Source organism: Plecotus auritus (genome assembly GCF_963455305.1).
Source record: "Plecotus auritus genome assembly, chromosome: 10".
NCBI classification, from domain to species: Eukaryota; Metazoa; Chordata; class Mammalia; order Chiroptera; family Vespertilionidae; genus Plecotus; species Plecotus auritus.
The window spans coordinates 47433923-47455132 of record NC_137785.1 but is presented as its reverse complement, the minus strand read 5'-3'; the positions used below and the strand labels follow the sequence as shown (position 1 = coordinate 47455132).

The 21210-nt window shown below is 45.8% G+C and overlaps 3 protein-coding genes across 10 annotated transcripts in view; 2 read left to right on the top strand and 1 right to left on the bottom strand.

The window, feature by feature from the left end:
* Positions 1-7441, top strand: part of SLC7A6 (solute carrier family 7 member 6) — a 37690-nt gene extending 30249 nt beyond the window's left edge. For all 3 annotated transcript variants that reach the window (XM_080645664.1, XM_080645666.1, XM_080645665.1), the window contains 4 exons: positions 2069-2165; positions 4105-4254; positions 4368-4551; positions 5017-7441. In XM_080645664.1, the coding sequence (XP_080501790.1) occupies positions 2069-2165; positions 4105-4254; positions 4368-4551; positions 5017-5111 (526 nt within the window). In that variant the 3' untranslated portion in view covers positions 5112-7441. The remainder of the gene's footprint in view (positions 1-2068; positions 2166-4104; positions 4255-4367; positions 4552-5016) is intronic.
* Positions 7442-7615: 174 nt separating this feature from the next.
* On the bottom strand, positions 7616-17559 carry SLC7A6OS (solute carrier family 7 member 6 opposite strand). 4 transcript variants are annotated; one of them, XR_013959249.1, is made up of 6 exons: positions 17307-17559; positions 16900-17184; positions 13072-13275; positions 11620-11740; positions 7966-9105; positions 7616-7863 (listed from the first exon to the last, which is right to left on the bottom strand). XR_013959249.1 is itself a non-coding variant. In XM_080645667.1 (5 exons), exons 1-5 carry the CDS (start codon positions 17499-17501, stop codon positions 8975-8977), a joined length of 936 nt encoding a protein of 311 aa, XP_080501793.1. In that variant the 5' UTR covers positions 17502-17532; the 3' UTR covers positions 7616-8974. The 4 variants fall into 4 exon arrangements, 1 of the variants encoding a protein (XP_080501793.1); XR_013959250.1 differs by having other exon boundaries at positions 7616-7877; positions 7971-9105; positions 17307-17520; XR_013959251.1 differs by having other exon boundaries at positions 8012-9105; positions 17307-17520.
* Positions 17544-21210, top strand: part of PRMT7 (protein arginine methyltransferase 7) — a 45752-nt gene continuing 42085 nt past the window's right edge. Inside the window, exon 1 of one of the 3 annotated variants that reach the window (XM_080645661.1) lies at positions 17544-17697. The gene's annotated coding sequence lies outside the window, so the exon portion shown is untranslated. Of the gene's footprint in view, positions 17799-21210 lie in introns of all 3 variants that reach the window. The other 2 variants (XM_080645662.1, XM_080645660.1) reach the window with 2 other exon arrangements.

Here is a 21210-nt window from a genome sequence, read left to right as displayed (position 1 = left end):
CACCCTCTCTTTCACATTTCTTCTCTACTTAGTACAGATTATTAACTTCGTCAGCCAACTCCAACATCTTGCCCGATAGCACCTTTAAAGATGATATCATCAACTTCTATGCTTCCACCTGGATGACCCACAAGTATCTAAAACTTAATATACACTCCAAATGCGCTTGTGTCCAGTTGTGATTTTGTGGACCATCAGTCCCCCTTGCTTCATCTTTTATTTTTTTAGAATAGTTTATTATTGATTTTATTTTATTTTATTTTTTAGAGAGAAAGGAAGGTAAAGGGAGAGAGAGAAATATCGATGTGAGAGTGAAACATCCATCAGCTGCCTACTGCACACCCCCCTACCGAGGATTGAGCCAGCAACCTGGGCATGTACCTTGACCAGGAGTCAAACCAGCAACCTTTCTGTGCTGGGACATTTCTCAACCAACTGAGCCACACTGGCCAGGACAGTCCTCCTTGCTTCTTAATTTTATCCTTGGTGTTCACCCTGTTCTCCCAGTGTATGTATGTGCACATGTGTGCATATGCGTGCACACACACACACAAATACACACAGGATCACTACATTTGATTGAGGTTTCACATCTATCCTGTCCTCTCCTCAGCCAGGGCATTGAGCCTCATTCAGGCCTCCTCTCTTATTTTTATTTTTATTTATTTCAGAGAGGAAGAAACATCAATTATGACAGAGAATCAATGATTGGCTGCCTCCTGCAGGCCCCCTACTGGGGATTGAGCCCGAAACCCAGGCATGTGCCCTTGACCGGAATCGAACCCGGGACCCTTCAGTCCGCAGGCCGACGCTCTATCCACTGAGCCAAACTGGCTAGGGCAGGCCTCCTCTCTTATGGCAGTTATCATGGATGAGCTTGCCTGGCCTTCTGTCCATACCTAGTCTCTCCCTGTTGATGCTACCAGCGTCTCTGCGTCAGATCTTATCAGGCCTTTTCTTCAGAGCCACGGCTGGCTCTTCATGCTGTTCAGACTCCACAGTATGTCCTCATATGCAAGTTCTCCCAGCACACCGCTCACACTCTTTATCCTAGGACTACAAGCGTTCTAGTACCAGCCTTTAGGGAGGCCGCACTCTTCCGCCTCCAAGCCCCGTTTGCCTTTGCCCATGCTGTTTCCCCACCCACCACTCACGTTCTGCCAGACTCCAGCCCTTCTTCCCGGCCCAGATATGGTCATCTCTTGCGAAGCTTTTTGTTCCCCAGTCCACCCCTTAGCCTTGTGAGGGCTGTGTACTGCATGATGACGCTGCCGGCCCTGGGTGGTGCTCATTTCTCTGCTGCTCCTTTCCCAGTCAGTCGGGCTGTTTATGTGCAGAGAGGAAGCCTGGGTTGTCGCTTTGAGTCCAGGTTTGCTCTGGCCTATCACGCATCAAGAGCTCAGAGAAGATATATGAGGACACAAGAGAAGCCTGGCTACTTTTCTTTAAAAAGCCATTGTGTTTCCCTGGGAGGTGTGGCTCAGTCGGTTGAGCGTGGTCCCATGCACCAAAAGGTTCGATTCCTGATCAGGGCTCATGCCTGGGTTGCAGGCTTGAACCTGAGTAGGAGGCGTGCAGGAGGCAGCCAATGGATATTTCTCTCTCTCTCTCTCTCTCTCTCTCCTTTCCTCTCGCTCTAAAAAATGAATAAAAACATAGTAAAAATAAAAGTCGTTGTGTTAAGTATGAAATTTATGGGATGGCAGAGTGAGGGTACCTCTGGTGGGATGGATTAGAATGCCAGTGGGTGATGGCAGAGTGAAGCATTCATTGGGTGATAGTGGGGTATTGTGATTGAGAGAAGTGGGGGTGTCTGTGGGTGATGGTGGTGCCTGGGTAGCAGTGGGGTAGGGCATTTATGGATAATGGTGAGGTGCCCTGGTTGAAGAAGGTGGAGACATCTGTGGGTGAAGGGGGTAGGTTGGATTGGGCGTGCATAGAGAACATGAGGTGCTCCTGAGAGACTGCTCCCTGCTTTATTCTGGAGCTCTGAGCCTCGTTTGTCTGAGTGAGGAGTGTGGCTGTGTGGCTGAGTAAAAAGGATCTTACACATTTCTTGTCCCTCCAGGTTGTTCTTCGTGGGCTCCCGTGAGGGCCACCTCCCAGACCTTCTGTCCATGATCCACATTGAGCGTTTTACACCCATCCCTGCGTTATTGTTCAATGTAAGCTTTGCTGGGGAGTGTGGGGACTGGGTATATCTCTGTACTGCTCCTGCTGACTTGATGCAAAACTGTTGGGTGGGCGGTATACTAGCTTTCTTGAGATAGTTCTTGATCCTCTCAGTGTTTCTTCTTTCTTCTTAAAATTATTTTAAAATGTAAATGTAAAACCTAGTCCTATTAGAGAAGGCAAATGCTATAAAAGAATATAAAAGTGAACTTGCAAGATTTCTCTATCTGTTATTTTATGTCAGTGGCTTCTTCCTCTCCTTCTTCCAGCTCCTCCTCTTAACAAGAAATATTAAATCATATTTAGAGCCCTGGCCAGTGTGGCTAAGTTGGTTGGATGTTGTCCCATGTACCAAAAGGTCACCATTTTGATTCCCAGTCAGGGCACATGCCTGGGTTGTGGGTTCGATCCCCAGTTGGTGCACGTGCAGGAGGCAGCCAATCGATGTTTCACTCTAGCATCAGTGTTTCTCTCTCTCCCCCTTCCTCTCTCTCTCTAAAGAAAAAAACATAAAAAAAAATCATATTTAGAAAAGCCAGATCAGTTAAACACCAACTACCCTAGTGGCCTCTATTCATGTCATAGACATCATACATTCACATACAGTAGATGGCAGTAAAGTGTTTTATTCCAACAAAATTAGTAAATTATGGAAGTATTCTGACAGGTGGAACATTCTGAAGAAAGACCACCACTTTCTAATTTGGATTAAGATATTATATAAATAAAAGCTAACAGGGATGCTGAGAAAAAAAGGCCTTATTCCAAGATTTGAAAAACAGTTAATTTTTCTTGTTATTAGGTCTTAAAAGGTTTAATTAATTAAATTTTGGATTCCTCTGGAATTTATATTTTGATGTATGGGGTGAGGTGGGGATTCACTTACTTTTTTTGCTCTCAGATAGCTAGCCAGCTATGCCAATATAACTTATTGAATAATAAATTTTTTCAGTTTTCAAATTTTTATCTAATAAAAATAGTAGGAGGTTGAAAGGGCTGCTGACTCTCCAGGGGGAGGTGCCTGTGGAAGTCACTCTGGCACACCTAGGCTGGCTTCCCTGGGCCTGCCGGAAGAATGCGGATTGCTCAGGGGCTCTTTGGAGAGAGGTTCCGCCCTTCAGGACTTTGAGCTTTGGGGCTAGGCTCTGTCCTTTGGGTCTGGATTCAGCTCTTTGGGGATAAAAATAATAATAGCTATTTTTTGGGGGTACTTTATATATGCCAATTATAATGATATGCCCCTTAAATGTATCATTATCTCAACTAATCCTCCCCATCAGCAATAAGCTTCATTATTTAGTTTTATGTTGAATATCTGAAAAAAACAGAGGGTACTTTCCTCCTGGAATTTTTTTTTTAAGATCTTTTATTGATTTTTAGAGAGAAAGGGAGAGAGAGAAACATGATGCCAGCAAACGAAACATTGATTGGATGCCTCCTGCATGCCCCCAATCGGGGATCAGGGATGGAGGCAACCCGGGCATGTGAGCCCTGACCAGGAATGGAACCAGCAACCTTTTGGTGCACAGGATGACACCCAACCAACTGAGCCGCACTGGCCAGGGCTCTAATCTGCATTTCTAAGGTGCCAGGACAAGGCATTTGCCCATTCGTATGCCAAGTAGTCATGTTTAAAGACCTGGAGGGCACCTTGTGGTTCATGTTGAGGTTAGTGGGTTGAAGTGAGGAGGGCCTCACTGTCTGCCATCAGAAGGGTAAAGGAGGCACTGAGTGGAGGATGGGCCTCCAGCTGAAGAGGGAGAGATGCCTACCACGAAGATTAAAGTGGAGAATGGACCTTTCTGGTGGCAGGTGGTCACTGGAGAGAGTCAGAGGTAATCTGGTGAAGCTAAATCAGCAGTCAGCAGATCTGGTGGGGTCCCTGGTGGTGACATTGCCCTTTCCTGCTCCCTCCCTCCTTCCCCCATCCAGTGCACAATGTCACTCATCTACCTCATTGTGGAGGATGTTTTCCTGCTCATCAACTACTTCAGCTTCAGCTACTGGTTTTTTGTGGGCCTATCTGTTGCTGGACAGCTCTACCTTCGCTGGAAGGAGCCCGAGCGGCCCCGGCCTCTTAAGGTCAGTGGCTCTGGGCAGACTAGAAGGGTGGGCCCTCTCCCAAAGGTGCCTTCTTTTCCATACCCTGTTCCCCCATCCCACATTACCTGATATCTCACCCCCCTTTATTTCAGCTGAGCCTGTTTTTTCCCATCGTGTTCTGCATATGCTCCTTGTTTCTGGTGATTGTGCCCCTCTTTGGTGACACCATCAATTCCCTCATTGGCATTGGGATCGCCCTCTCCGGAATCCCCGTCTACTTCTTGGGTGTTTACCTGCCAGAATCCCGGAGGCCACTCTTTGTCCGGAATATCCTGGGTGAGCTGCTCTTTGCCCATCACTCACTGGTTGTGCGTGTGTGTGTGTGTGTGTGTGTGTGTGTGTGTGTGTGTGTGTGTTCACAGGTGCATGGGAGAGATGAGCGTGGTAGCTGGCTTCCTCCAAACTAGTGATGTGCTAGAGGCCATGAGACCTGACTGCCCCACATGACTTCTTCCCATTTGATCTTGATATGATCATTTTAGTTCTATTTAGTTCTATCTTTAGAGTCCTATTTTGGGGTTAAAACACTACCTCTTATAAGTGCAATCTAAGTGTCAAGACTCTGGTTGGGCTCGGGACTGGGGATGCTGAGGCTGGTTGGGGTGAGGGGCAAGCCTGGCACAGGGTACCTAAGGGAGAGAGGAGCTGGAGCCACAGATATGCTGTAAACAGCCTTGTGGTGTTCAGATTGGGGTTGTAGCTGAATGTCAGTTTACTAAGTTCTCTTTTTTTTCTATTTAGCTGCTATCACCAAAGTCACCCAGAAGATTTGCTTTTGTGTCCTGACTGAGCTAGATGTAGCTGAAGAGACAAAGGTCGAGAGGAAAACTGACTAGAGGCCAGAGATGAAGTCCCCTGAGGCCTGGAAGGTTTTACCTGTGGCCAGTCACCAAAGGCCAGATGACAAGACTGTGTGGACCCAGCCCTCTAGTACTAAAGGAGCCTGTTGGCACACATTATGTAAGGGGGTTGAGGGCTGTTGGCTTCCTCAGGTGATCACTCTCATTGGTAAGCTATGGAAGAAGAATGAGTGTGGGGCCAGCCTAACGGTGGGGGCGGGGAGGGCTTGGGAATGGTTGTTTTGTTCCTGCTGGGTGGTGTAGCCCTTACAGACACTTGGTGAGTTGCACTGGGGGAAGAGGGAGTGCTAGCTAGGTTAGCTGTGGCTGGTGGTTTCTAAACTTGGTACTTGAGGTTTGAACCAGGAGTCTCTACAAAGGGGCTGCTTTTATGACAAGTTTTCCTCTGACCAGGTCCAGGCACCTGACTTTAGAGGCCTAAAATGCTACCATTTCTCCCTCTGGTTCAAAATCCTTCCCTGGGGAAATGGTTGTATTCCATTATTTATTTATATTATTTAATCCAGACCACCAATTCTAGATGAATTCTGGTATTCATCTTCAGGATGCAATAGGCTGTTTATAAGCGCGAAGTACCCAAAGCTGAGTCCCTCTGTCTTCAGAGGTGCCTCTACGTGGTGGTGGGTCAGACTCTGACTGCAGTTTTTTTTTGTTTTGGTTTTAGCACAATCTTCTGTTGAGTCTTACCTGCAAAGGTGAACTTTAAACATTTTTTTACTCATGTACTGATTACACTTTAGTATATAGACCGATCACGTTACAAGCACCTGGCTCAGGTTCAGCAATGACACATGAACAAATTCACGAGTTAGAAGTCTGGCACTACTGTTGTTTTGAAGGATAATTCTTTATTTTACTTAAGAGCTTGTCTATGTTCTAGATGATAGAGTAAACCTCTGGGTTTCTGGTACGAACTTTAGGACAGAAACTTCTCGTTCAGGTAGATCACCTGAATTCTTTCAGTTGTCAATGTCTCATGGACTCAAGCCACCAAACAGCTTGTTCTGCTCGCTAAGGGTCAGGGTGAGGGGCTGCTGTGCAGACCCACGCAAACCCTCCTAGGTGCTAGACGTGGTTGTTTTCTTCTTTTGAAAACCTCACACCAGGCCGCATCCTCTTGTCCCCAACACCAGGCTTTGTTTACACTGAGCCGCCTTGGTGTGGATCACCGGGACAATGCACTCCTTCCTCTCCTGCCTGCCTCCTGGGGCGAGGTCTGGTGGGGCTTCAGTCTCAGGAAGACCTTGGTACTCCTGGGGACTTCTTTTTTCCCCGTGGAGATCAGTGAAGACTCTGGGGAAAAAAGCTGCTTTAACCTCAGTCTGGCTCCTCAGCAGACTGCACGATTGGAAATAACTAATTCTGGTGCTCAGGCTGCTCTGTAACACCCAGGTCAGGCAGAGCAGGATTGGCCCAGTGGATGCTGGGCTGCACTGGATTATACAACTCTCCTGGGATGACCTCAGACCCAATCATCCTGGGCCTAGAAGAACCTGCTGGCTTCGCACACCCTGTGGGCTTCTTGTCCTTATATTTTGGAATTGACCAATGGTAAAGACAAGAAGTATGAGGCAATCTCCCTTTCTATTTTTCCTCCACCAAACTGGCTTATCTCAGACAAGGGCGTAACCTTGGTCATACCTGCTCAATAAAAAAAATTTAAGGGAGCATGCTCACAATTGATTTTGGTTCAGGGCAAGCATCTGTGAGAACATAGGGGGCCATTCCTATCATGGGTTGGGGATTTGCACCGAAAATTCCTGTCTACAATAGGGAGTCCATACAAAGGGTGACTTGCCTAGACTATGTACACATGACTCTTGTCTGAGCCAAGCTGGTACCTGCTCCAGGGATCCTTTAGAGCTAATCCTTGAAGTAGAGTGTGCTTGTCTTGAGGACCCCTGAGGCAGGCTTTGGCTTCCTACACTCAAGCAAATGACCAGCTCATCCCAGGAACTTGCTGTTTCCCAGTGGCTTCTGGGAAAACAAGGGCCTCAATACCCCAGGTGCCCTAATACTGGCTTAGTGAGCCATGTCATCCTCCTCCCATTAGTGGATGGTGACCGCATTCTTCCCCTCTGTGCTGCGTACAGACTTCCTAGAAACCCTCCTGTGGGAGGGAAGCCAGACTTCCTCCACTCAAGCTTTGTGGTGGAATTAATTTCCACGAGGTTTTTGTTCATCAGCCTCATTTCTTTTGGTATGCTAATACCTTTTGCACTGGGTACTGTTTGTGAAGTTGTTAAGTCCTTTAATGTTGGCAAACTTTAATGAGTACATAAATAGCAATGAACACATTATACTGGTACAGAGTGTTTTTTAATCCTTCATTTACACTATAGACTACTGTAAGATTACTAGTATTGATGTACATTGAAGTTGCTGCCTCTTACTTGTGACACTGAATTGTATCTTTGTGGATAGTTAGGGTGGGAAACCAATAGTCTGTTGGTTTTATAGCCACAAGAGTAGAGCCCGAGTACACACACACACATACAATTTAATCATTTTGCCAGGTTTAACAACTCTGTGTAAATAGGAACCAATGTAGGTAAAGACTTAGAAAAAATGGGTTTAGGCAGGATGGAAAAGTAGATGCTTATGAAATCTTAAAAGATGTGGGAAGACACATCCCTGTGTAATTCACCTTCCCCTGTGAGTCTGTGTCTTAAGAAGAAGGTTCTGGGTATTGATTGCCCTATACCTGCGCTGCCCAGTACAGTAGCTACTAGCCACATGTAGCTAGTTAAAATGAAATAAAATTGAAAAATTCCTCAGTCACACTAATCACATTAAAAGTGCTCAGCCACATGTGGCTAGTGGCTACTACTACACGGTGCATATATAGGACACATTCATCTTTGCAGAAGTTCCACTGGACAATGAATGTTACATTAGATGACTAAATGCCAACTCAGTCTGAGTTAAGGATTTGTGCTTTGGAAGGGGTAGGGGCAGAGATGTAAATTCTGGGGAAGAAATTTTGTCTTATTGATAGTTTTTGGTGAGTGCTGTAAACAGTTAAACATTTCTTAGTGGAAAGCTAAGTTCAGGATGTGTTCTCCTTTTCCTAATTTGCTTTAAGTCCTTTGTGTCTCAGGTCAATTCTGAAACTTTTATCTCACTACTCCTCCATTTTTGGTGGGGGGCAGGAAGGGGAGAGGGAGCACAATGGAGAACATATATTCAGATTGAAAGGTTTTAAAGGAATTACTTGCTCCCATATTTAAAGTGTTTTTACTAAATGCAGAGTATCACATTCACACATACCCTGTTCCTCGGTACCACCACTAACTGAAAGAGCAATCTTTACAATCATTATCATAGGAAGCAGGGAGGTAGAGACAACTGTCAACCAAACCCCTCACAGCTCAGGCAGATTCTTCCTCTCCTACTGGCCATTACTACTCAGTGTGTGCTGCTACAAGAGACCCACTGTAGCTCTTCTAGATTTTCCTATCAAAAAGAATCAGGTTTTTACTGGAGGCGGGTGGCCTGGTGGTATGGGAAAGTTGAACCTAAGTTCTCATAAACAGTCTCTCTTCCACTTATTGGCTTTAGCGTAGGAGAAGAGCAGGAAAATGTCTAGGCCAGGAAGCTTCATTTTATGTTTTTTTTTTTGTCCCCAGACTGTAGGGTCACTTGAATGAGGCAAAGGGCCCCACAATTAGTGGAAAAGAGACACTCCTTCAGCACAAGTTTTCACTGGTATGACGGTGCTGTTGGACACGCTTTTTCCTTCTGCGTGTTATGCCAGGAAACCCATTACCAGGGTGGCTGATGCTGCAGTCAGAGCCCTCAAGGGCCTGTGATAGAACCTCATGGTTGTCACAGGATCCTCAGTCCGAGTCCAGGTCATGAGAGCTGTCATAGCCAAACTCCTTCTGCACATCCGAAGGGTATTTGCTCCCCACCTGTGGTCTGCTATTGCCTCTTTCCTCTTCACTGAGGCTGTGGTATTCATCAGAGCCTGGAATGAGATAACAGGAATGGACTCTACCTGCATGATTTTTTTTGGCGACTGTGAGCTCCTTCCCATCTCAAAAAGGTCCGTTTTGTTTTTTTTTAAAATAAATTTTTATTGATTTTTAGAGAGGGGGGAAGGGAGAAGGATAGAGAGATAGTAACAACGATGAGAGAGGAAGTCACTGATTGGCTGCCTCCTACACAGCCACCACTGGGGATCAAGCCCACAACCTGGGCATGTGTCCTGACTGGGAGTTGAACCAGTGACCTCTTGGTTCCTGGGTTGATGCTCAACTGCTGAGCTAAACCAGCTGGGCTGGTTTTGTTTGGTTGGTTGTTTTTATTTTGGTTCACTACTTAAAAAGAGAATTCAACCCCAGGTGGACAGGCCTGGGTCTCTAGTAACTACCCCAGGTGGAGGGGCCTGAGTCTCTAGTAACTACCCCAGGTGGAGGGGCCTGGGTCTCTAGTAACTACCCCAGGTGGAGGGGCCTGGGTCTCTAGTAACTACCCCAGGTGGAGGGGCCTGGGTCTCTAGTAACTACCCCAGGTGGAGGGGCCTGGGTCTCTAGTAACTACCCCAGGTGGACAGGCTGGGTCTCTAGTAACCACCCAGGTGGACAGGCTGGGTCTCTAGTAACTACCCAAGGCAGATGGGCCTGGGTCTCTAGTAACTACCCCAGGTGGAGGGGCCTGAGTCTCTAGTAACCACCCAGGTGGACAGGCTGGGTCTCTAGTTACTACCCAGGTAGACAGGCTGGGTCTTTAGTAGCCACCCCAGGTGGACAGGCGGGATCTCCAGTAGCTACCCAGGTGGACAGGCTGGGTATCTAGTAGCCACCCCAGGTGGACAGGCTGGGTCTCTAGTTACTACCCCAGGTGGATGGGCCTGGGTCTCTAGTAACTACCCACATGGACAGGCTGGGTCTCTAGTTACTACCCATGTGGACAGGTGGGGTCTCTAGTAACCATCCAGGTGGACAGGCCTGATCTCTAGTAACTGTCTTGGCTGAGCAGAGGAAAACCTCTTCCTTTTAAAACAAGATGAAATTTAGAGTTTTGGGGAGGGGCTTGGGTTTGTGGAGAGGGAAGACTCCTCTGAAGGAAATGGCCTTTTTTATTTTTATTTTTATTTTTTTAAAATATATTTTATTGATATTTCAGAGAGAGGAAGGGAGAGGGATAGAGAGCTAGAAACATCGATGAGAGAGAAACATCGATCAGCTGCCTCCTGCACACCTCCCACTGGGGATGTGCCCGCAACCAAGGTACATGCCCTTAACCGGAATCGAACCCGGGACCCTTCAGTCCGCAGGCCGACGCTCTATCCACTGAGCCAAACCGGTTTCGGCCAGGAAATGGCCTTTTTTAAAAAACAAAACACAGCCCTAACCGGTTTGGCTCGGTGGATAGAGCGTTGACCTGCGGACTGAAAGGTCCCAGGTTCGATTCTGGTCAAGGGCATGTACCTTGGTTGCAGGCACATCCCCAGTAGGAAGTGTGCAGGAGGCAGCTGATTGATGTTTCTCTCTCATCAATGTTTCTAACTCTCTATCCCTCTCCCTTCCTCTCTGTAAAAAACCAATAAAATATATTAAAAAAACAAACAAACAAAAAAACCCCCACAAAACACAAAACCTCACAACTGCCTGGCAAGCCCAGCGCCTCTTGTCTGGCTGAGCGGGGCTCAGAGGTGGCCACGTGCCCCTCCTTGAAGGGCGTGAGCGTGTGTGTGTATGAGAGCATGTGGGCTGGTATGTGAATATATATAAATATGTATATATGGTGTATATTATCTGTGTATAAATAAAGTCTGTACATATTGGAGCTCTGGGAGATGCTGGAATAAAAGGCGAGAATAACAAACAAAACAAAAAATGAAGAGAATTCAGGGGTACAATTTGAAAAGATCTCATTCCTACCATTTAAACCAAGTCTTTTAACATTGGGATATTTTGTCATTTCTCCCCTAAATATAGAATTTTTAAAAATAGTTGTAGTCATACTGTAAATATAATGTTGAACCTTGCCCCTTTTAATATATTATGGGCACTTTCCCAACAGAATATTGTGTAGTTTGATCTAATTGTTCCTCCATTAACAGACACAAAGAAATTCTTTTTGTTGGCACTTAAAACTTCTCCAATACTTTGTTATACGGAAGCAGGGAAAGAGACACTGAGCTAGATGTTTCACTTAATCTCAACCAGTTGGTGTAATATTCTCATTTTCTGGAGGGAAAATGAGGCTCAATAAGATGAAGTAACTTGTCCAAGATCCACAGCTAGGCAATGACAGAACTAAGGATTTGAACCCACACCCGACGGACATTACACTCTAGTAACCAGCCCCTGGAAACACTGGTCTGTGGGTCTCCTATAGCTCCAACAGCTTATGCGTGAGCTGCAGGAACTCAATGGAGAAGGAAAGGTAGCTAGAAATGGATCTGTCTTCTGTACGCATGCCTCCGTCTTGGATCCCAGCAGTCCCTCCCCATCCAAGGCTGCCACCCACCTACCTCTGGAATCTTCATCTCCGTCATTGCTCTCCTCCTCTGGGTACTCATTGCGCCAATTATTCTCACTATTCTCATCATCTTCATCTTCATAAATGTCCTCTAGTTGTTGGTCATCATTCACCTGCACATCTCAACACACACATAATATAAGTCAAAACATCTAAGGTTATGCTCTGGGAGAAACTAATATCAGACTAACTTGGAGAGGCTATACTTAGGCTACAAGAGGGAGATAATGGCCCTATTCCACTTACAATTCCAACTCCAGGGATCAAATTCCTGGTGGGATAGACTAAACTCCACTAAAAAGGAACACCCCAAAGTAGGGAGGAGAAACAGCTCTGAGCAGGTGATGGTAGTGACCTTTAAACTGTTGGAGGGATTATATGGATCATGGGTGATGCCAAAGATCAGAACCAAAACCCATGTTTGAGGGGTGCAGGAAGGCAAAAGGAGGGCCTATGCATGGTCCGAGGTGGGGGCCTGATTCAGATTATGGTGGCAGAGTAGGTGTGGAGTAGCGTGCTTTTCTCATAAGAGTGTGACAGGTGCCACCTTAACTTCTCTAATTATTTTTACATTTTATTTTTAAAAAAATATTTTTATTGATTTTAGAGAGCAAAGAAGGAGAGAGAGGTGGGGGGGGGGGGAAGACATTGATTGGAGCCTCCCATATGCACCCCAACCAGGGATGAACTCATAACCTGGGTATGTGCCCTGACCACCTGACCAGGAATCGAACTGGTGACCTTTCGGTGCATGGGATGATGCTCAACCAACTGAGCCACATTAGCCAGGGCACTCATTAATCATTTTAGAATTTGTTTTAAGAATAATGATTGTCAGGAAGTTAGTAGCTGTGTTTTTTTTTTAAAATGAAAGTTGGCTTTCTTAATCCATGATTTTCTTTATTATAAGATACAATTAAAAAGGTTTTGTTCTCATATTAAAATTCCTGGTTTTATTTTGTCTGTATTTTAATATAAGCTCTCATACATTTTCCTCTGAGAATGGGTAGATATAAAAAATAAAGATGTTGCCCAGCTGGTGTGGCTTGGTAGTTGAACACTGGCCCATGAACCAAGAGGTCACTGGTTAGATTCCCGGGGGCATGCAGGAAGTAGCTGGTCCACGTTTCTCTCTCATTGATATTTCTAGCTCTCCCTGTCCCTCTAAAAATCAATAAAAACATTAAAAACAACAACAAAGATGTTGCAAACATTATAAAAGATTCATTAAGAGCAAAAATTATAAATATAGACTCTCTTCCCCAAAATTCCCTGCATTAAAACCAGGTCCCTAGAAGGCATTTAGAATAAATTTTTCATTTTAAGTAAGAACAAGAAGAACTAAGAACAATGTTAACTAGGATTAGAATCCAGGGAGGCAAAGTACCTGACTAGAGAATCACTTAGGTTGCCTCATGCCCCTCATCCCCATAGGTTCTCTTACCAGCTCCCACTCCTGGCTGTAGGGCTGCACAGAGAGGATATTCTCAATCCATCCTGGAGTGGCCGTCTCCAAGTAGTAAATGTCATACACATAGTCATCCTTCTGTTCCTCCCGGTGCCCGACACTTGGTCCATCCTCGGATATAGTCAACCGCTCACGGATCAACTCTACAGAATTGCAAAGGATCACATCTGGGTCAGATACCTGTGAAGAAAATAACAGATAAAATGCATGAGATTAAACATGGATGTTCAAAGAAAAGGAACCTAAGAGCTGGGTGAAGGAAGCCTCCCTCCAGTTCTCTGTTATATTCAATAGTCTTATCCCCATGGCCTATTTAATTACCTATGAGATTAAAAAACTAAGTATTTCTCAAAAAAGTGATGTGTGGTTCTTTTGAGATAGAAACTTACAAGATAGACTCCCATTCTTTTGTGATGGGCTGATGCAAGAGCATGTGTGAAGACCTGCATGTGAAGCCTGGGCTGAGGAGAGGCAAGGGCCAGCACAGCTTTGAGTCTTCCCCAGGTCTTCCTGAGCTCCTCTGGTGTGATGTTCTCCCTTTGGGGATCTGCAGGCCCACAGTAGCACCTCCATAGCTGACTCCTAAGTGGGTCTGCATTTTGTGTGGCCTTCTATAGGGAACCTAAGGACCATTCCTGGGCTATGATGACCACTATCATCCATGACCCACCACTTGACTTGCCCACACTGACATCCTTTTAATCACAACCAGGAATGGATTCTCCTATAATCCTTTTCTTGCTAGAAAGAATAGCTTTAAGATAGATTGACCCAGATTGGAACTGGCCAAGGTAAGATGTACTCTAGGTCCAATAGGCTGTGTTATCCAGGGTGGCCTAGGTCAATTTGGAAACCAAGGGGACATGCTGCAAATGATCCCCCTGCAAATGATCATCACAGGAAGCTGTGTAATGTCAGTCAGGTGTGAAGTACCATATGGGAAGTAGAGGTGTACCATGGCCAAGGTAGACAAGGGGAGACCAATGCTCTCTATCACAAGCTAAAGGGAATTCTTTGTTCCAAAGTCAAAAGGAACTAGAGATGTCAGTTTTTGTGTAGACTCTTTTTCTTAAAAAATATATTTTATTGATTTTTTTACAGAGAGGAAGAGAGAGGGATAGAGTTAGAAACATCGATGAGAGAGAAACATCAATCAGCTGCCTCCTGCACACCTCCTACTGGGGATGTGCCCGCAACTAAGGTACATGCCCTTGACCGGAATCGAACCTGGGACCCTTCAGTCCGCAGGCTGATGCTCTATCCACTGAGCCACACCGGTCAGGGCTTGTGTAGACTCTTGACTGACCTAAAAGCTGTTTATTAGGAAAGCTCTGGCTCCAACTCACAAGTCCCCAGCCCTCAGTCCAGCAGATTATGCAGCCATATTCCTTTGCTATAGATTTTTCAAATTTCCTATAATGAACACATTGTTTTCATAAAATAATAAATTATTTCAAGTCTAATCTGTGTATGCTTACCCATAATTATAATACAGCATTTCCTACCGTTAAAAATATATAATATGTACTTTTCCATCTTGCCAGTCTTCATGGTTATTAATTTAAAGTCCAGGCAGTTGTATAGTCAATTTTTCAGACATAATTTTAGCCTCCATGTACAACACTGCAATGAATGTGAAGTTTCCTGCATTTGAAAATGGAGATTAAAGTACCCAGGGTTTTTGTGAGGATTAAATGAGTTAAATAAAAGAATACATAACAAAACAAAACAAAAAAGAAAAAAAAATATATAGCAAGTACTTAGACAATACTTGATATATAATAATTAGTAAACAAACAGCTTTTGTTAATACCACAGCTGTTTGCTTCTGCTGAGTTATTTCCTAGGATAAATCTTGGGGATGAAACTACTAGATAAAATGAACCAAACCGTTTCACCTTTTCCTATTTAGGTACTTTATTTGCTTAAAACTTAAATTTCTAGAATTTTGGGTGGCTTTAGAGTCCAAACAATAAAAATAAATTTAAATAGTTTTAAAATAGGCCCTAAGCTATGTGTCATTTTAATCATAGCCTTGCCAGCAGTGCTATCGACAACCTTTCCTCTACTAGTTTTAGTAGGCATAAAACCTCAATTTTATTTTCAGCTTAAATTCACATTTAAAAATTTTTTTGTAAAATATATTTATATTGATTTCAGAGAAGAAAGGAGAGGGAGAGATAGAAAAACATCAATGATGAGAGAGAATCATTGATCAGTTGCTTCCTGCACACCCCACACTGGGGACTGAGCCCACAACCCGGGCATGTGCCCTGACCAGGAATTAAACTGTGACCTCCCTAGTTCAGTTCATAGGTTGACACAACCACTGGGAAACACTGGCCGAGCTAAATTCATGTTTTTAAAATAATAACTCTTGCAAATATTTTTGCTATGTTTATAAGTTTGTATTGCGTTGGGTTGGGAAAATTTGTGTTCACAACCTTCAGATTACTAGTTTTTCTTAAAAAATTGAGCTATTTAATCGATTCCACTGAACATTAGTATACTTTTAAACATTATTTGATTGTTAACTCATGAATCAGTCTTGAATTAGTTTTGGTAAAAGATGTAGCTATCATGTATATCATGCTCAAGTTGCTATCCAGGTATACAGCACCATGATTAAATATGTTTTGCCTGATGTATTTTGAATTAAAATTTCATTTTTTACACTTAAAGAACTATTAAAAGCCGAAACCGGTTTGGCTCAGTGGATAGAGCGTCGGCCTGCGGACTGAAGGGTCCTGGGTTTGATTCCGGTCAAGGGCATGTACCTTGGTTGCGGGCACATCCCCAGTGGGGGGTGTGCAGGAGGCAGCTGATTGATGTTTCTCTCTCATCGATGTTTCTAGCTTTCTATCCCTCTCCCTTCCTCTCTGTAAAAATATCAATAAAATATATTTAAAAAAAAAAACTATTAAAAGGAGTGAAAAAATTTTAAATGTTTACTAAGAGGGGGAATGCCTTAGGTTGAGAATTTTCTATTTCTATGATATTACTGCATTCAGACTTTGTTTTTTTGAAGATACAAAACAAACATATTAAATGTAATGTAGTGGAAATAACACTGGATTAAGTGTGCATTTTAGACCTGACTCTGCCTCAGACTTAATATGGTACCCAAGACCAGTCCTTTAACCTCCCTTTGATGAGTTTGCCCATCTGCTCTATTTTTTCCTTGCTCAAAGTCCTCCATTAATACCCTATTCAGGATGAAAAGGCAATGGGTCTTGGAAGTACCTACAGGGTCTAGTAGATCCTTCCCCCAAATTCCTTATTACTATTCTCTCCAAGTTCACTGGGCTCCAGGCACACTGACTTTGAAAACATCAGACAAACTTGGTTTGAAAGCCTTTGTCCTTGTAAGTCCTCAGCCTGGAATGCCCCTCCCCAAGATATCCACAATGCCCTGCCATTCACCTTTAAGTCTTCACTCAAATGTCACTTTTTTTTTCAGTGTGACCTCTGAAATGGAACCACTCTTTTCCTGCGCACCCCACCCCCCCTTACAGCTCACATCACTACCTGACAGTGAATTTACTTGTTTTTCTCTGTCTGAATGTTAGGTTCACTGCTATACCCACAGAACCTCAGAACAATGCTTGTCACATAGTGGGCGCTCAGTAAATACTTGCTGAAGAGAGAACCTAATCTGTAACATCGAGGCTAAAAGCCGGAGGGATCATCCATTAATAAAAGGTGAAGCCATGTGCATCTCAACTGTGTGCCGACTTAGCGCCCAGATTCCTGGCACTACTTGTCGGGAGAAGCCCAGCTCTCCTTCGCGGGGCATGTACTCACTTTGCAGGAGTCGGCGGCGGCAGCAGCGGCCTCTGGGTCTCCTTCTTCGTGGACCAGATCCAACAGCTGGAAGCCTGCGTCACCGTCGGCTTCTGGGTTTCCCCGCACGTCCTCGGACTCCAGGCCATCCAAAGGAATGCCCGAGGATCGGCGGCTAGAGACTACCCTGTAGCGACCCTCCTGCTGGATCTTCCGAGTAGACGCGCGGAGGTCGTGGCGGATACGCTGCTGGGTGCCCCAGGGTGGGGGCAGAGCGGCCCGCAGGAATGGCTGGACCGGCTCCTCCTGGAGGGCAATAGGGAAGGGGAGCCGGCGTAAGCAGGGGTTCGTGTAGGGGTCAGGGATACAATTTCATCCCGGCTGCACCCTCAGAGCCCCTCCACTCAGGCTCCATCCCCGCCCAATACCTGGGAGCACACGGTAGCCACCAACTGGAAGACATTCTTCTCTGCTGCTTTCTCCAGACCCTCGGGGGGCGTCTTTTGGGCCGCCGACTCCACTACATCGCTCCGGAGGCGTTTACAAGCGAGGACCAGAGCCTCGGCAGGCTCCTCGCTGCGCTTCCGCTTCACGCGAATTACAGCTGTACGACCAGCCTCCATAGCGGCTGTCGCGAAGCAGTGTGGGAACGCATAGGGTGCGACGGGAAAGACTTTAGGTTCTACTTCCGGGTCCCGCCCCGGCACGCTCAGCCGGCACAGGGAGGTTTCGCCCCCTCACGCCGGCCGCGGGAATGTGGCTGTGGCGGCGGAAGTGAATGAGCGGCACCCACGGCCGGTGAGGCGCTGAGCATGTTGGGTAGGTGGGATCGCATTGGAGTCCAGGATGCAGCCCGCGTCCTGTTCTCATCTGCAGGGCTCCGGCGGCAGGGCCTGGCGTGGGCGTTCTCGGACGTCGCGGTACGCAGTTCTGCGGGACTTCCGAGAACCTTTCTAGAGTCCGCGTGGGGCGGCTCAGAGCGCCCGGGCCGGCGGAAGAGCAGGGTTTTAGGCGGGCCCCGGCTCTGCCGTCCTCTCTGGTGATTGCCCTTTGCTGGGCCCGTGGGGGAAGCACCTCTGCGATGAACTGGTTGACAGGACGTATCTGGAATCTCCCCTCAGCGACGGAGCTTGGCATGGTGGTTGCCATACCCTCCTTGTAAATGTCCATATTGACAGCTCTTGGAGAATGAGGAGAGGGTCAGGCTATCTCCTGAGTCTGGAGTGTGGTCTTTTGGGAGAGGGCACGTCATAATAATACATGAAGAAATTTATCCGTAGATGTACGTAGAGAGGTTACAGGACGTGGTTCCCTACTTAAGTATTCATTTAGATTAATATGAAACCAGTGACTTCTCTACAGTTTTGAAAAGACTCTGTGATCCCAGTCGTAGCCTCAGCAACATCACAGACAAAAAGGGAATTCCACAGGATAAGGGTTTCTAGACCCTCCACAATATGGACCCACCAACCTGTGTGACTATGCGCAGTTTCACGTCAGCTGGACTGATTTGTCCACTGTGCATGATAGTCTAAGCTTTCTAAGGTGGTGAAGTGCCCTCTCCCCACGCCCACCTAAATCCTACCCATCTTTGTGTGTGTGTGTGTGTGTAAGTTCTCACAGGAGGATATTTTTCCATTGACATTTTTGTTTTAGAGATACTGGGAGGGAGAAATGAAGGGGGAGAGGGGGGAGAGAGAGAGAGAGAGAGAGAGGGAGAGGGAGAGGGAGGGAGAGAGGGAGAGAGGGAGAGAGAGGCAGAGGCGATACATGGATTGGTCGCTTTTCGCTGGGCCCTGCTGGATTGGTTTGAACCTGAAACTGAATTATGTGCCCTTGACTGGGAATTGAACCTGCGGTGACCCTTTTGTCCGCAGGCCAGCACTCTAACCACTATGCCAAACCGGCCAGGGCTCTACCCATCTTTTAAGCCTTCCCTGAACATTCACTGAAATCCGGTAATTTCTTTTCCACTACAGCATGTGTTGGACACAGTTTTCTAAAGCACATTACAGATTCTGGTAGTTCTAGATACTGTCTTTTTAAAAGAATAGCATATGAGATGTACAGAGCTGGTTATCACAATAGTTTGCAAACTAGGTTGCAAACCATTGCTGAGTTATGAAATCAGCTTAGTGGATCATGGTCTATTAAAAAATAAAATGAAAACAGGATAAAATATATGAGGGCCTTGCCCATAGCAAGACTAAATATGTATCGTTTTGTGAAACTTCGTTATGTTTGTGTTGGTATTGTGTCTCAGTGTAAAATATATTACTTACTGGGGTTGTCAGGAAGTTTGAGAGCACCTGGATTAGAAAGTAGATATTCTGGGGTTTTAGAAGTAGAGTTTTGCTGAAAGACAGATTAACTACTTTGAACCAAGGTAGTGATCTCCTGAGTCTTCATAAAAGAGTGTTTCCCATCCTCTTGTATAAGAATTCAATATTTACTTAGACTTGATAATTTTAAGAGAAAGCCAATAACTCTGGCCAATAAAATGCGTGAGGGGAACTCCTCCAGAAAAAATAATCAGGTTTCCTGAAGATGGATCGGTGTTTTTACAAGAATGAAGGGGAATGTGGAACACTTGCTGTTTCTGAATGTAAGAGGGAGGGGGCATTGGGAGAGCCCATTCCTGCTGAGAAGTGCCTTCAAACTTTGAGCTGTCGTGTTCCTGTCTCTCAGAAATAAATATCTTTGAGTGAAAAGGCCATACAAGACATTTTATCTGTCAGATATCGTTTTATTTGAAACAAATTTTATTAAATGAAGAAAGGTTTTTCAAAATTGCTTTTAAAATTAAATACTGAGTAGATAAGAAGTAATTATTATGAAAAATAGTGAGGCATGAAGAATGAGCACCTGTATCATGAGCACCTGTATTCCCACCACCCAGTTTTAGAAAAAGAATATCATTGCTCTTTAAGTCCCCTGTGTGGTCCTTCTTTATTTTATTTTTAATTTTTATTGATTTCAGAGATGGAGGGAGAGTGAGAGAGAGATAGAAACATCAGTGATGAGAGAGAATCATTGATTGGCTGCTTCCTGCATGCCCCCCACTGGGGATCAAGCCTGTAACCCTGACATGTGCCCTGAACTGGAATCCAACTGTGACCTCCTGGTGCATAGGGTGACCCTCAACCACTGAGCCACACCAGCCGGACTGTGTGGCCCTCTTGATCCCATTCTTTTTCCTTCCCACTATCCTATTCCCTGCTATGCACTTTAGTGTGATTCCTAAAGAATGTGTTGTTTTGTTTTGCATAATTATGCATCCTATATAATAAAAGCCTAATGTGCTAAGTGTCTGGTTATCAGGTTGGCTGTTCAATCCGTCAAAGTATAATATGCTAATGATATGCTAAGGCTGCTCAACCCTTCGCTATGATGTCCACTGACCACCAGGGGGCAGACACTCTGACTGGTAGGTTAGCTTGCTGCTGGGGTCTGCGATTGGGACTGAGCCAGACGGGCTGGACACTCCCTGGAGCCCTTCCGCAGTCCCTTCCCAGCTGGCCAACCTCCCTCATCCCTCCCCGGCCCCGATCATGCACCAGTGGGGTCCCTAGCCTGGCCTGTGCTGTCTCACAATCTGGGGGATGTCGTAAAGCCAGTTTTGGCCCGATCCTGCAGGCCAGGCTGAGGACCCCACTGGTGCATGAATTTGTGCACTGGGCCTCTAGTCCTATCTAATAAAAGAGTAATATGCAAATTGACCACTCCAACACACAAGATGGCTGCCCCCATGTGGACACAAGATGGCCGCCACAAGATGGCCAGCAGGGGAGGGCAGTTGGGAGGGACCAGGCTTGCAAGGGAGGGCAGTTGGGGGCGATCAAGTCTGCAGGGGAGGGCAGTTAGGGGTGACCAGGCTGGCAGAGGAAGGAAGTTGGGGGTGACCGGGCCTGCAGGGAAGGGCAGTTGCGGGGGACCAGGCCTGCAGGGGAGGGCAGTTAGGGGCAAACAGGCTGGCAGGGGAATGGTTAGGGAGTGATCAGGCTGGCAGGCAGAAGTGGTTAAGGGCAATCAGGAAGGCAGGCAGGCGAGCAGTTGGGAGCCAGCAGTCCTGGATTGTGAGAGGGATGTCCAACTGCCCGTTTAGGCCCGATCCTACTGGGATTGGGCCTAAACGAGCAGTCGGACATCCCTTGAGGGGTCCCAGATTGGAGAGGGTGCAGGCTGGGCTGAGGGACACACACCCCTGTGCACGAATTTCGTGCACAGGGCTTCCAGTTTTATATAAATGTTAATCTGTTGTATGTATTCTGTGACTTCCTTTTTTTTATGACTCAACATTATATTCCTGGGATTATCCATGTTTGTGTATAG